A 16,066-nucleotide genomic window follows, 5' to 3' on the forward strand; every position below is an offset into this window, starting at 1 on the left:
TCAAGTTCCTTAGTAATGGGTACCAGTGCTGGCGTGGCCAGTCCGGAGCAATGATGATCATTTGTGGTCTCTCTGATCTGACCTTCAATAATACCTTGGTCAATGGAGGTAGTGGAGGGAAGGCATAGACTGTCAGTGTTGTCCAACTGAATGATAGAGCGTCCACTTTCCAGGCTAGGGAGTGATAAGTCCTTGTGCAGAATTTTTGTAATTGGCAATTGTTGGGGGAGGCAAATAGATCTATGTCTGGACATCCCCATCTTTGAGTTATCATTGAAAATACTTGTGGGTGTAGTCTCCACTCGTGAGGGTCTGCCATATTTCTGCTTAATTCGTCTGCCAATATGTTTTCCTTTCCTGGCAGGAATTGTGCTTGTAGTTGTACTTGGTAGGTCAATGCTGTGTTCCATAAGGTCACAGCCTGTCTGCATAAAGGGTAGGAGTGTGTTCCTCCCTGTTTGTTTATGTACCACATAACTGTGGTGTTGTCTGTCCTTATTAGAAGTTGTCCTGGATGCAAGAGGTCCTTGAAGGCTGTCAGTGCATTTTGCACAGCTAGCATCTCCTTTTGGTTGATGTGAAGATGCATTTGTTTTGCAGACCATTTGTCCTGTATGCACTGTCCTGCCATGTGTGCTCCCCAGGCATAGTCTGAAGAATCTGGTGTCATAGTTTGGTTTTCTGGAGGTAAGACGAAAGGAAGACCCTTGTTTGTTTGACATGCTTGAGCCCACCATAGGAACTCTTTGTGAAGGCAGGGAATGATAGGCATATTTGTTTCGAGGCTGTGCCTGTGTTGAGGCCATACACTTTTCAGGTACCACTGTAATTTTCTCATATGCAGCTTTGCATATGGGATTAGTTGAATGCATGATGCCATGAACCCCAATGCCTGCAGGATTTTCCTTGCAGTGAGCTGGGTAAAAGTTGCTATCTTTTTGAAGTATTGAGTCAATTGTTTTTGTTTGTCTGGCGTGAGGTAAGCCATCTGGGCCGTTGTATTTAAGCTGGCACCCAGGAATATTATCTGTTGCGAGAGTATTAGTTTTGACTTCTTTTTGTTTACTGTGTACCCTAGGCAACTGAGCAGCTGTGTTACAAAAGCCAGATGCTGTAATAGAATGTCCTTGCTGTCCGCTTGGATCAGGCAGTCATCCAGATATGGATAAATTTGTATTCCTCGTTGTCTGCAATATGCAATTACTGATGCCAGGCATTTCGTAAATACTCTGGGCACAGTAGATAAGCCAAAGGGCAATGCAGAGAATTGATAATGCGTTGTACCTGCCAAAAATCTGAGGTATCTTCTGCAATCTTGTCTGATAGGGACATGCAGGTATGCCTCTTTGAGGTCCAACGTTACCAGCCAAGACTCCTTGACCAGCATGGGAAGGAGCTGCTGTAGTATGAGCATTTTGAATTTGGGTACCTCCAGGTATGTGTTCAGAATTGAGAGGTCTAAGATGGGCCTCCAGCCTTTGTCCTGTCTTGGGACTAGAATCAGTCTTGAGTAAAAACCTTGACCTTGATCCTTTGTAGGTACCTTTTGAATTGCTTTCATATCCATGAGAGCTGAAATTTGCATTTGAGCCTCTGCCCATTGGTTTGGAGGCAGATTTGGCATGCCTCTCATCCGAGGTAAAGTGTGGATATGAAATCTGTAGCCTCAGGTAATAATGTCCAGAATCCATTTGTCCTTTGTTATGATGCGCCAATTTTGTGGAAATAGAGCCAGTTTCCCTCCCAAAGGTGCTGCCAGGGCAATTTTGCTTGGCAGGCGAAGAGGGAAGTCATTGTGTTTGTTTCCTGAAGGGTTGAGATCTTTCGTCTCCATCTCTTTGAGTTGTTGTATGCCATTGTCTAGGCCTGAAAGAGCCTTGTGGATGGCCTCTGCCCCTTAAGCTTCTGTACCTACCCCTTTGGGGTCTGTCTGATGCAGGAAAGGACCAGTTTTTTGATGGCCAGTTCCTGCTGAAATGAGGAGGTTGTACCTGTAAAAAATCTTTAACTGTTTGCATAGATTTTGCCTTTTCTTCCATTTTCTTCAAAACTTCCTCTGCTTTGGCACCAAATAACACATCTTTCTGCAATGGGGCATCCAATAACTTTGCTTTAACATGTTCTGGTAAGGCTTGTTCTTTAAGCCAAGCATGCCTACGTATGACAGACCCTGTAACAGCTGCTCTACATGAGGCTTCCAATGAATCAAAACCACACTGTAAGGTATGTTTTCCCACCTGTTCTGCTGCATGCAGCAAATCCTGCATCTCTTTCAAATCTAGTTGATCTGTCTGAGGGATCAGCTTCTGCTTTAACTGTGTAATCAAATACTGTTGGTATTTTAGCATGTGGAATTGGTAGTTTAATGCCCTCATGGCCAAAGTGGCAGACGTATACACTTTCTTTCCCCATCTTTCTAATGCTCTGGAATCTCTTTCAGAAGGAAGTTGATTCTTAGCAGTAGAGGCCTTAACCCCTTTGGGACCCTGGGAAATGGTCTCGGGGTCTGCATTAGGGCTTTTGTATAGAAACTTATGAGTATCAGGAACTCGGTAGTACCTGTCTGGTTTAGCTGGTGCTGGAGGTAAGGAATCTGGGTTTAAACTGGATTCAGAGAAAACATCATCCAAAATGTCTAAAACTGGAGGAATTGCCAGGAGTCTATGCTGTGGAAGAAGAAACAACTCACAGAGTCTTTTCTTGGAGTCAGAGTAATCTTGGCCTTCTCAGTGGAAGTGTTCCCTTATGGTGTGCAAAGTTTCCCCAAAAGAGTAGTCTTCAGGGGGGGAAGACAAAGGGAATGGACTCTTCAGCATCTGAGTCTTCATAAGGAGGGAAGGAGTAATCCTGGTCGTCAGAGTTGCCTGAGGAAATGGATGCTTAGTCAGAGGAAGGATAATCTTCCTCCAGTCTAGGCCTTTTGTCAGGTGGGGGTTGGGATCCCCTGATAAGGGTAATTAAATCCTCAGCCATCTTAAGCAACTGTTTTTTAGGCATAGGGGCCTGTGGGGGGGAGGTGTGGCCCCGGTTTTCTAACTTTCAAGGGGGCTTTGAGCTTAGCATAAGGCTTGCAGAGACAGTTGTCGGTTTGAAAACACCTTCTGAGACCGAAGGCCTATCCAAAATTTCCAGATCCCCGTCGGGGCTGGCGTCCGAGGTGGAACCAGATCCTGAGGCCCAACTGCTTCGATTTGGGATGCCGTCAGAAATTCTGAATCAGCGGTAGTCAGGGGCTGCGAAGGCACCTCGCTGAAAAAAACAGAGAACTGGCGTCAGGCCTTGCTGAGGCCTCGGTATCTGGTCTTGGCCTTGGCTGCCGGTCCTTATCTTTGTGTTTTTTAATCATTGCTGATGTTGGTTGCTTCGACGGCATGCTATAGTTAAAGTTTCTGCCAAAATAACGCTGGGCGAATTCTGCCAGACGCTTAATTGTACGTTTGTTGAACCTAGCACAAAACCGACAACCAGAGACGTTGTGGTCTGGGCCTAGGCAAGGAATACAATAAGAATGAAAATCCTTATGAGGTATTTGCTTCCCACAAGAAATACAATTATTAACTTTGTCTGACATCGGTCTGAGGCAAGAAAAGTTTCCCCAATGGGGTACTTAGCTTTAGAGAAGACTTCGGGCTGAAACTCGATTCGAAAATTTCAGGAGCTGGCCGACCGGCACTTGCAAACTGCTTCTGCTTCGGGTACCGCATGGCAGGAAAGACTGAAGAAAATGGCGTCAGCTATCTCTTTTATACCCCTGTCGCACTGATGTCAGGGAAGAGGCGACGACAACCGACGCCGGACCAGGACTTTGGGATTTGGCCGACTGCGGGACCGCCTGATGACAGGATAACCCAAGTGTGATGACTGCAGCAGTATAGCATGATAAACATCAGCAAAGCTCTAACCATGCAGCTGACACAACTGCAGTTTTGACAGGGATCAATCACATCACAAACGAGAAGCAGTTTAGTTCTGACCATGCAAATGCCACAGCTGAAGTTTTGATAAGGATCGGGCACATCACATATGAAAAGCAGCGAAGCTCTAATCATGCAGCTACTACAACTGCAGTTCTGATAGGGATCGGGCACATGACAGACAAGCAGCAGCTTCACAAAGAAAATGTTTCTATTTAGTTATTTTATTTGCATTTGTTTACCAGGATAGTCTGACTGGGTAGTGGAAGCCTGGGGAGAAAATAAGTAGGATACAAGCAGTTAGAAACAGTCAGACTTGGTTGAGTACTATCCAACAGCGTCAAGAAGGTTCAAACAATAGAGGAAAATATTTACAGAAGCATTGTTATAATACAGGGGATGTATTTAACATTGAATTTTGTCAAAATTTACATATACATTGTTACAAAAGTGGAAATGTAATCAGAGGAGTTGCATATACAATACAAAAAGCTTACAGAGAGATGTTAACGAGACAGAAAGAGGTACAGTAGATCCAGATGTGGGAGTGTCAAGAGAGACCATACTACTTGTCTCAAAAGGGATACGAGTGGAAAATAAGGACTAGGGCACAAGGGGGTAGGGGAATATTTAAATGAGGGGGAACAGGAGGAGTACACACTGGATTATGAAAAGAGATGGTTAGCGAGAATACTACAAAGAGGGAGTAACCAGATGTGGAGACTTACAGACAGTAAAAGCTTATCCAGATGTGAACTGGGAGCAAGACCACAAGTACATCAGATGTTGATTTAATTATAGTTTAAAAGACGTTTGACTGTCAAGTAGTTTTAGGGCAAATGGCATGCAGTTCCATATTCTGGATATGTTGGATGAGTAGAGAGTCTCTTGCTAGGTTGCTAGGATTTGGTTATTTGTAGCAGGTGTTTATCTGCATTGTGAAGGGATTTGTTTGGTTTATAGGGCAGGAGGACATGGTTCAAACCTGGACATTTTTCAGGACTATGAATGAGGTTGAAAGTAGTGACAAGTTGCAAAAAGTGAGGAAGTGATGGAGTTAGGCCAGGTGAAGTTGATTTAAAGTTAGACGATGGGGAGATGTATAAAGCAGAGTGGCTGTACATTAAGCAACTTTGCTATAGCATTTGCTCAAGGAGGTCCAAAGGGTAAAAAGTTACACAGACAAAGGTCAGATTGACTAACCTGTGGATTGATAAAAAAGGGTGCCATAAAAAGAGTGTCGGGGTAAACAGATAACTGCAATGTGTTTTCTGACTTCAGTCAGGTCAAGTTTTACCCTGTACAGAGACACTAATTTTTAACAGCTAGTTTTATATGACAATCAAATTCCATTTTATTAATAGTAACTCCTAGAAGCTTAGTGATGATTACTAGTTCTGTTGTGGTGTTGCCTGAAAAAGTTAGGGAAAAGAGATTTTTCAGTCTATTACACTGCTCTGGGGTAAACAGAAGTACTGTAGATTTTTAGGGGGTTAGGAGAAGGTGTGAGTTTGTAAACCATACTTCTACATAGAGGAGTGTTTTCAGAGTTATCAGTTTAGATCTTGACTGACCAGATAAATGTGGGTTCACCTGCGTACCACATGACAGTTGTATGTTTACTGTTATTATGGAACTTATTTATGAAAATACTGGTGAAGCAGGCACAGAACAGAACCTTGGGGAACTGGAAGAAGTGATGTTGAATTGCAATTTGACAGCCTACTGTCAAGTCAGATAAACAGCTATTAAATGAGGGGAGGGAAGAGAGAGAGAGAGAGAGAGAAAGAGAGGATGACTGCAGTCCTATTTAAGACAGTTTAAGAGGGATAGGATGGAAAACAGTACTGAAAGCTTTGGACAGGTGATGAAAAACAGCAGAAATCAGATTCCCTGAATTTCTGCAGTGATTAATGGTAGAAGAGAAACCGAGAAGGTGAGAAATGGTACTATGGTTTGGTCAAAAGCAATACAGTGTAGGAGGTAATAGATTATTATTGTGTATGAAGCCAAATAGTCGTCCTTGAATACAGTACTTTTGACACAGGGGAAACAATAGCAAAAGAACGATAAGAGGTCTGTTGAGTTACTACCATTATGTAGGGGTAGTATGAAGGACCTTTTCCAGACCTGTGCAATTCATTACTTGAATTACTAAGATGGCAACAGGATAAGCTAGGGTATCTACTAAAAGTTTCATCTATTCATATAGAAGGTAGCCAGGGGCAAGTATTGTAGGCTCTAACTTGGAAAAAAGATGTTTGATGGTAGAAGTAGGTATGGGTTAGAAGGTTAACTTGCTCTGGTAGTGTGCTGTTACACTGAAAGGAGGTGCAATTTGACCTAGTACTACTTTGAATAATAGTGTAAAAGGGTTATTTATCAGGTATGATTTTATTTGTTGCCAAATTTCTAAGCGGTTTATATTTCTGTAGATCAGATGCAGTTTTGTGCAGTTTCCACAAGTTCCATGCTTTACTGCTTTCCTTTATGAGATACTTTGTCTGGTTAACCAAGGTACTTGGCTGAATTTGACTTATTTTTTGTTCTGATAGGGGTAAGCTTGTTAAGTATATTTAGAAACATAGTACTGAACAGGGATACAGCTTCATCCACTTGCAGGATTTACAGTTGCTTCCATTTCATACATTTTAGAGTAGAGATAAAGTTGTCTATTTGAAAGGTAGTTAAACTGCAAGCTTTATTTTAATAATGAATTTTGTGGGTACAGTTATAGTCCTTAATGACAAATGTGGGGAGGTGGTCTCTTGAGGTGTTAGGGAGAGAGCTGGTGGAAATATCTCTAATGGTTGAGTTTGTAACGATTTACTCTAGTGCAGATTCTCTACTGCTGATTTTATTGTATCTGGTATGGATGGATATGTACTGGCAGAATTCAGAGGCTGACATTATTGGAGGACTCATTTTATACGGTTAATCAATATATGTTGAAATCACCTAGTATTAAAGTTTTTTGACTAATATTAGTAGAGGCCCATGAACACAATTCTTCAGAAGTTTTTGGTATTACCAGGAGGTATTATGGTCAGAGTCTTCCAATTATGAATTTTGAGAGATGCTAACAATGATTTCCACAGTTCTGACTACAGGGGAGTTAAGAGGATGAAGTGAAAGGTTAAGACAGTCATTACAGATGACAGCTATCCCTCCAGCTTTTTATTTTTTTCTGTTTTGCCATAGAATGTTGTATCTTGGAAATAATACCTCCTCATCTTTTATTTCCTTTTTAGCCAAGTTTTGGTAATATCAGATGATTGATGGGCTAACCAAGCATATACCTCGGGCAACTTATTACACTCATCATGTTGACAACGAAAGAGATTAATCTTGCAATCTTTATGGGGTAACTTAGATTAGTGGCAGTTATATTACTGTGTAGTGCAATGGTGGGTGCTGGACAACACCATGGTCCTGGTTTTGGATAGATATCACCAGAAAGATTTACAATTTGAAGGAAGAAGTGATATGTGTACAGCCATTTCTTTTACAATTTCAAAAGCTGTTTTTGCAACACCTGGAATATGACGTGAGGTAGTGATATTTGTTCTTATACAGACGTACTTTGGGGGAAAAAGGCAGGGGGTATGGTAAAGTTATTAAGGAAAATTATTGTATCTATTACTTCCTGGAAAGACTGTCATGGTGAGATGTTAAGACGGCAAGTAGTAATACAGTCAACTGTAAAAGTATCATAGTAGATAACACCCATAGCCTAACTCTCTCTAAGTGAAAAGTTATGCTGGAGGTAAGTTCAGACAATCACAAAGTTAGGGAAAGACTATATAAGAGTAAGGCAATAGGATGAATGTTAGCAAAGGCTGACTGGTTAAGGAGTACAGCTAAGTCACTGATAAAGTGATTATGCAGTTGTGCGGGGTGTAGGCAGGAGAAGGATGTCTGTTGTGGTTGTACACTGGAATATTTGTGTGTGGAACTGGGTGGTCATAAAAGTAGTTGAGGTGGGGGTGGGTGGGTATTGGGAGGTAGGATAGCAGAGACATCCTGAGTGTGTTTTATAAAGGTTTTTTATATTCAACTGCCGCTTGTCTTTTGTGCTTTGAACTTTGAACAGCTGTTGGTTTGCTTTACATCCTGAGTGCAGCAAGGATGAACAGAGCAGGGCTCACTCTTTCAGAAGACTCAGGCACAAAGAAAAGAATCTACAAGAGCAGTTTCTAATTGGTTAGTTAACAAAAGTTGTAGGGAGTTTAGTACAGACTACAGCAGATATCTATTTCCTCTACTTCCCCTATATTCAGAGTTCAAAGATTATGTACAGACAGCTTATCTGGACTGGGGAGTATTAGATAATATATGGGTGATTGTTCCAGCTACTTGACTCAGCTACTGCTAGGAACTTCATACAAAAAATAATTATACACACACACATACATTTGCCATTTATCAAGAACCTATGCATAATGACACACTACCAGTTCTGTTTTAAGGTTCTTGTGTAGGAAGCATAATCTCCTCAGCCATAATGTGAAGGAAAAACAAGTGAACATTCAGTCTTCCCTCCTCCTTCACTGGCAAGACCCTCTAGTAAATGGCCTGTAAATCTACTCATACAAATCTAGAAATTAAGAGAAGATCTTTCAAAGTTAGGTTGATTAAACTCCTTACTTGGTCATCATGAATGTCCTTCAGTGTGTAGCTGACCACACTGATTCCCATATTCACCAGGTCTGACGAGGCTACCTTAAATACTTGTTCAGAGAACTTCTGACGGTCTTTGTAGATTTCCTGAAAGGAATGAAGAGTACATCAATCACTTTCAGAATATAAATATGCACTTATTGAGCATCGTGCTTAAAAAACAGCTAAGAGTTCTGTTAGTGTTCCATGCTGTGTATTGTTTTTAAGCTTTAAATGTAGAAATGGAAATGAAAATGCAAACAAATTGCAATCAGACAAGATGAGAAATTTCTCAAAGGACTTATGAATGCATTTGTTTAGGCTCTTACTAACAGAAAGGAACCTGCAGTGGGGTATGAGGGAATATAGATTTTTAACACTACAGAATCTCCTAAAGTGGCTTACATCAGAACAGAGGTATACAGTCACATACTTTGGGGAGGGTAGTCTCACTCATACAAGCCATTTACTAGAAATGGTGTAGTTATACTGCAGTAGCTCTTATCTACCCCATTCCAATCAGCCTTAACAATTCACAGAAGGTAAGAGTACATAAATATGCACTCCATAATATCCGAATATTCGCTGCAGTGTCTTTCTTTTCCAGCAACCATAACACTAGGAAGCAATGCAGCATGACTATGTGCGGGGACAGGCACATTTATTTATGCCTATTCCATCATTGTACAGAAAGGAGCAACAGTACTGAATCTCTCACTACAATAGGCTCTGCAGCTACTTATTGCTCACAAATATCAAGCTTTTATATCCCTGCTCCAGCATGCATTGGCATCAAAAGCCTGTTTAGAGCCTGTAAAAATAAAGAAATGCTTCAGAAACATTTTGATGCTCTGTGACCTGTGCTCCAAGGTCTAAATGTTGGCATCCAGACTCCAAGGATCTTCTGTCACAAGTTTATTGTCGGAATAAGCTACAGTATAGTTTTTACTTGTGACAATCAGTTAGGTGTACTGACGGCAAATAAAGTAAAGTTGTGTAAAATCTTACTATAACCATAGATGTCCTTCTATTCCATGTTACAGTATTCTAATTGTGGGTTTACCCTTCTTCCTCTCCAGTTTCGTCTGGCCAGGTGGCTGCAGGAATGTGGGCCATAAAAGTGATGTCTGCACACACTAGCCCTCAGAACCTAATAAAAGCCCCAGTCGGAGCCAGTCCTGTAAGGGCATAGCCTGTCTAGTATCACCCAGGAGAGCAAGTGCAGTCATACCAGCGGGGAAGGTGGGTGGGAAGGAATACTGCAACACGGAAGTGAAGGACATCTACGGTTATGGTAAGATTTTACACAAATTTCCTATGTCCTTCTATTCCAATGTTGCAGTATTCTACTTGTGGGTGAGTGCTAAAGCTCACTGAGGATTGGGAAGTGACCTAGAGGAAGTTTCCAGGAATCCGTGTAGGATAGACCTGCCAAACCCCACCCTGGCTCTGGAGATATGGTCCAGTTTGTAGTGTTTGGTGAAAGTGTGTACCAAGGACAAAGTGGCTCCATCAAGTATGGAGTTGGTGTATAGCCCTTTAAAGAAAGCTCCAGAAGAGGCTATAGCTCTGGTAGAGTGAGCCTTGACATTGCCCTGCAAGGTCTTACCATGGTGTAGGTAGCAAAAGGAAATGGCCCGGGAGATCCAGGCCAAAATGGTCTGCTTGCTCACAGCTCTCCCCAAGGCCCTGGGGTGGAAGTAGATTTCCTAAAGGGTTTGGTTTTATGTAGATAAAACCTAAGCTGTCTGTGGACGTCTAGGGAATGCAGCACTCTCTCACTATCCCCCTGTGGGTTTGGGAAGAAGGTGGGCAGGTGGGATGGGCTGGTTGAAGGACAGGTCATTCACTACTTTGGGAATGAATGACAGGTTTGTACTGAGGGTCACTCTGTCCAGGTGGAAGATTAGGACAGGTGGCGTAGCCATAAGAGCTTGCACTTCTGAAACCCTTCTGGCAGAACTCAGAGCTACTGCAATACAGTTTTCCATGTGCAAAATTTTAAAGCGGCCTTATCTGCTGGCTCAAAAGGGGCTAAAGTGAGTTTTTCTAGAACATAGTTTAGGTCCTAGGGAGGGTGGTCTTAAGTGTAATACACCTATGAGGAAAAGTTTAGAGGGAAGTCTGGATGCAAGGGGTAGATCCACGGGGAGGCAGGCAGAGATAGCAGACAAGTGTGCCTTCAGAGATGAGTAAAACAACCCTGTCTGCATGAGTTCACACAGGTATGACAGGATGAGAGGCATATCGCTTTCCAGTGGGTCCAACTGTCTTTTGTGACACCAGACAGAAATCCTTTCCCATTTTGAGAGATGGAATTTCCTTGTGTTGTATTTCCTGGTCTCCTACAGGACAGTGAGCATGCCCTCATTATATAGGTGTCTGAAGGAGATCAGAATCCTATCAGCCACAGGGTGAGGTGCATGGATTGTCACTGTGGGTGTATCCGAGTCCCCTTGTGCTGTGTGAGCAGGTCCACTGAAGGGGGTAACTTGTAGTAATTGCCCTTGGACAGGTGAAGAAGTAGGGGGAACAAGTGCTGTCTTGGCCAGTAGGGAGCTACCAGCAAGATTTTGGGCATGTCCCGCTGAATTTTCAGCAGGACCCTTTGTATCACTGGGAAGGGGGGAATGCATACAGGAATTCCCCCTTCCAGGGTATTGAGAAGGCATCTGTTGCTAATGCCTTGGGATCTGGTGTCCTGGTGCAGTAGCCAGGAAGTTGCCTGTTTATGGAGGAGGCAAATAGGTCTGTCTGTGAATACCCCACCTGTGGACCATACTCAGGAAAACATCTCTTTGCAGCATCCATTCATGGTTGTTTGAAATGGTCCTGCTTAGGTAATCTGCCTGGGAGTTGTGCAGGAATGGAATGTAGACTGCCTGAAGGGTGATCCCCTGACAGGTAGCCAGTTCCCACGCCCACAAAGGCAGTCTGTATAGAAGGTAGGATTTGGTGCCTCCCTGCTTGTTGAGATACTACAGGACTGTGTTGTTGTCTGTGAATATCTTCAGAGGGCCCTGCACTAAGAAGGGCTCGAAGGCATGTAGAGGAAGGAGGATGGCTCTCATTTCCCTAATGTTTATGTGATCTGGTTTGTGTAGGTCTGTCCACAAACCTAGTACTTCCCTTTTCCCCAGAGATGCTCCCAAACCCAGATTGGCGGCATCTGTGTGCATGGTCTGGGAGAGACAGGCTGTTTGCAAAGGGAGTCCTGGGTTCTGGGCTACCTGAGCCATCCACCATCTCAGTTCTTGATGTAAGCAGGGGGATCCTGTACTCTACAGGGTGGGAGTCCTGTGTCCACACCGACCGGAGGTACCACTGTAGTTTCCTCTTGTGCATCCTTGCTAGGGGCAACATGGGAATGGTAGCTGCCATGTAACCTAGAAGTCTCAGAAATTGTCTTGCAGTCAGTTCTATTGATTGTAGGGCAGCAAGAATGTAGTGAGAGGAATACCACCTTTTCTGCTGGAAGGAAGGCCTTCATGAGGTATATCCTGATCCTGTAACCCAGGAAGACCATTTCCTGTGTGGTGTTGAGGTAGGATTTTGGGAAGGTGATCATGAACCCTAGTCACTGTAGGAGTACCCAGAAGGTCCTGGGAGTGATGGAGAAGAGTTTCCTTGTCTTTTGCCTGAATCAGGAGGTCGTCTAGGTAAGGGAATAATTGGATTTCCTTTTCCCTGCAGTAGGTGAAGAGGGGAGTCAGGCATTTTGTAAATATCCTGGGGGCAGTATAAAGCCCAAAGGGCAAGGCACAGATCTAAATGTGAGATGAGCCTGTCAGGAATCTCAGGTATTTCCTGAAGGTGGGCTTTATAGGTATGTGGAGGTAAGCATCCTTTATGTCTAGGCTTGCCATAAAACCCTGAAGAAGGATGAGTGTAAAGAAAAGTAGGTAGGGTGAGCATCCTGAAAGTAGGAACTTTTAGGAAGGGGTTGAAGCGCGAGAGATGTAGAATCGGCCTCCATGGTCCTTCCTTTCTGGGTACCAAAAAGATTCTGGAATAGAATTACTTTCTTTTTAACTGTGTAGGTACTGGTTCTAGGGTTGCCTTGTAGTAGCAGGGTTTTCAAAACCTGATGGAGGAGGGGTAGTTGACTGGGAGAAAGCTGTGGTATACCCAAGTCTTATTGGGTGAGGGTGAACCAGGACAATAAGTAGCCATTCTGTATGATGGACAGAACCCATTTGTCTGAGGTGATGAGTGACCACATAGGGAGACAGTGAGGAAGATTGGTAGATAGGGGTATGGATGATGGGGGTGGGGGCTAAAATTTTGGCAGGCAGTCAGACACTACCTACCCTATCAGGAACGGGAGACCTTTGGCTGGAAGACTGAGAAGGCCTAGGCTGAGGAGGCTGTTTTCTAGGGGGTCTTCTAGATCGGGGAGCTGCAGGCCTGGAGGATTTCCTGATAAACTGCGTCTTTGTTGGGTAGTGCCTCTAGAACTTTGGAATAGACAATACCATGATGTGTTTTAGGTCCTGTAATTCTTTCCCTTTCTGTTGCAAGGATTTAAAAGGTCAGCCACTTTTGCACCAAAAAGGGCTGAATGATCCAAAGGTGCATCAAGGAGTTTGCCCTGAAGTCATCTGGAAGAGGCTGAAGTCACAGCCATGAGTACCTTCTTAACACTGAAGCTGATCTGGCTGAGGCTTCAGCTACATCATAAGTGCATCTTAAGGAGTGTCTACTCACTTAAGAGATTAGTGCTATGAGTGAAGACAAGGAAGCTTTGGCTGCACAGTCAGGGATGTCATCTAAATCCTTAGTGGCTTTGTTCAGCAGAGCTAAGGAGTATTTGGTCATATGAGCTTGGTAGTTGGTGGGTCCAAAGGAGAGGGTAGCAGAGGTGTAGATTTTCTTTCCCAACTTCTTCATAATTTTGCTGTCCTCATCAGCAGGGAGGATAGAAGTGGTAGGAAGGAGCTTGGAGGCCCTATCTGTAGAGATGGAGATGGTAGCAGAATCAGTAGGAGGGCACTTAAAGAGAAATTTCTCCGTCTCAGGGACTTTATAGAGTCTGCCTGCTCTATGTGGGGAAGGAGGTTGGGAATTCGGGTTAATGGAGGCGGAGGCAAATGCATCTAGGAATGCTGGTTGAATAGAAGGGATGGCAGAAAGACTGGGACAGTCGATTTGAATAAGGTCATAAAAAACTCTTTTGTACATCAGTCATACCAGAGGATTGCCACAAAGTGGTCTTTCACCTTGTTAATAGTTTTCCAAAGGTTAGATCCTCTACAGGGGAGTCAGGCTCAATGGAGTCCTCCTCAGGAGATCCATATCCCAGGGGGGATGAGATCTGGGAGGAGTGTGAAAGAAGAGTCCTCAGAGGAATTAGACAATTCCTCTTCTTCAGGCTGATCTACCCTCCTTTCAGGGATGAGAGGTTTGGGACTAAAGAGGGGAGGACCAGTGGCAGAGGGTTCTGCAGAAGGCCTACGGGCCATAAAGGCATTGAACAAGCTCTGGCTGAAGGTCTGCCAATCTGGCATGCTTTCAGAAGCCAGAGTAACGTGTTTTGTTTTATGCTTTTTATTTAAAGGCCTTGATGGCTTCTGGCTAGGGATAGGCCTTGGGTCAGGCGTTGGGATGGGGGAGGCGATGTCCAATGCAGAGTGAAGGCTGGTTCCCCCTGGCATCTAAGGCAGGCGTCGGTAAATCCTCTGCGGCAGTGTCGTCCGCTCGAGATTGTGCGGCTTCCTCAGATGTACCCGCTTTAGCTACACCAGTGGATGCCGGATCCTCAGCTAAGCTGACATTAGCTACAGACTGAGGTATGGCAGAGAGAGGCGCAGATGACGAAGTAGGCTGTGAGGACTTGGCCCTCTTCCTAGGTGGTTCAGACAGGGCATCGGTCGCGGCCTCCATCCCGAATGTCATTTGTTTCAAGCTCTGATTCTCTAAATACAAATCTAAGTCCTGCAAATGGCGGCGTAAGGTCTTGGCGACAAATGATCGGCAAATGGCACAGTTCTCGTGGTCGGGTTCCCTGCCTAAACAAGAGAGACACTAGTCATGGGTGTCTTTGTGGGGAATCTGCTGACCGCACTTGCCCTTACCGGATGACATTAACAGAATCCCCAACGAGGTACTTAACTGAATCTTTTTTCGATCAGACACCTGTGAGAAGCAGGAGCACCTGGCATATTGACTGGTGGCTGAAAATGAGGGCTGGTGCGTGCAGACATCACTTTTATGGCCCACATTCCTGCAGTCATGTCAGATGTCTGATGCACCAAGAGGGACTGAAAATCTTTGGAAACCTGGCCGGATGAAACTGGAGAGGAAGAAGGGTAAACCCACAAGTAGAATGCTGCAACACTGGAATAGAAGGACATCTTAATTCAGACATGCCCTGGGCCTCTCAGCAAGCATAGCGCATTACAATCCAGCATCTTACAGGAACTACACCCTAGCAGTTGCACATCAAGATAATTTTGGTGAAACTGTATAGTCTACCTTTGCAATTATGAAAACATTATTAGCTTTATAGCTCTCAGCATGCAAAACAACCACTTACCTCAACAGTCATATGTGCCATGATGGCCCTCTGGTGGCCTTCTAATGTCTCCAATGCGATTTGGGTCACTTCAGTCTCTGTCTTTCCAAGAAACATCTGGCAGGCAGCTGCTAGCATCTCCTTATTCTGTCCCTGAATTTTCACCTAGAAGGCAAAGATGTAGGGAAGGACAGAAGGGGTGTAAAAAATGACAAAGGCAGAACAAAATAAAGATCACCATAGCAATGCACAGAAGGTTAGCAAAGACTAGAACACAAAAGAAAATGGCGGCTTGGCAGTATGCATCTACTGAGCTCACTTTTCACTGGTTACATAAACTGTGCAACACTGAACTGAAAGTTAAACTTACTGCATTCTCATTTAATGTCAGGATTCTGGACCTGGAAATGCATTTTATGGGAAGAATCGGAACACTGCAAATACAGAAGAATTGTAAGTCATGTATACAAAGAGCACCGTATCTGTCTTTCTACCTATGAAGTGGCTCCCATTTTAATTCAAGTTCTAATTGTACTATTTTTTTTTTTTTAACTGCAGTATCGAAAGGGCTCATTCCTCAAAATTCTGAATAAAGGAACTCAGGATGGGTCATACCTCTGCGTCAGATACAGAGAAAACAATATCTGGAATGAAAGACATGCATATGAAATCCCTTCCATTCCCAGACATAAAGACTAAATATCTACACTCTTGTGTTCTACAAGGCCAGACCATTTGGACAGTAAACTAAGTGAAAAAAGTGTTTACACAGAGTCCTATAAGAGATGCTGGCAATTCATATGTTCATTGAAACAACATGAAAACATTCAAGTACCACAACTTCAACAAGCAACAGCACTGGGACTAAAAATCCTCATATTCTAAACAGTCAAATACCAAATAATCCAGAGCTGTAAATAAGTTAGAAAACCCGGACTACATTATCATACCTCTGAATGTCATAATATTAAAAGATAAT

At 43.5% G+C, this 16,066-nt stretch overlaps 1 protein-coding gene across 3 annotated transcripts in view; it reads right to left on the reverse strand.

Annotated features, from left to right (window-relative positions):
- FLOT1 (flotillin 1) overlaps positions 1 to 16,066 on the reverse strand; it is a 791,904-nt gene that overhangs the window by 240,843 nt on the left and 534,995 nt on the right. For all 3 annotated transcript variants that reach the window (XM_044083297.1, XM_044083296.1, XM_044083298.1), the window contains exons 5-6: positions 15,109 to 15,252; positions 8,562 to 8,681 (exon numbers count right to left, since the gene is read on the reverse strand). In XM_044083297.1, the coding sequence (XP_043939232.1) occupies positions 8,562 to 8,681; positions 15,109 to 15,252 (264 nt within the window). The remainder of the gene's footprint in view (positions 1 to 8,561; positions 8,682 to 15,108; positions 15,253 to 16,066) is intronic.

This window comes from Protopterus annectens, chromosome 9.part0 (genome assembly GCF_019279795.1).
Source record: "Protopterus annectens isolate FY-2018-M chromosome 9.part0, PAN1.0, whole genome shotgun sequence".
Classification (NCBI taxonomy): domain Eukaryota; kingdom Metazoa; phylum Chordata; order Ceratodontiformes; family Protopteridae; genus Protopterus; species Protopterus annectens.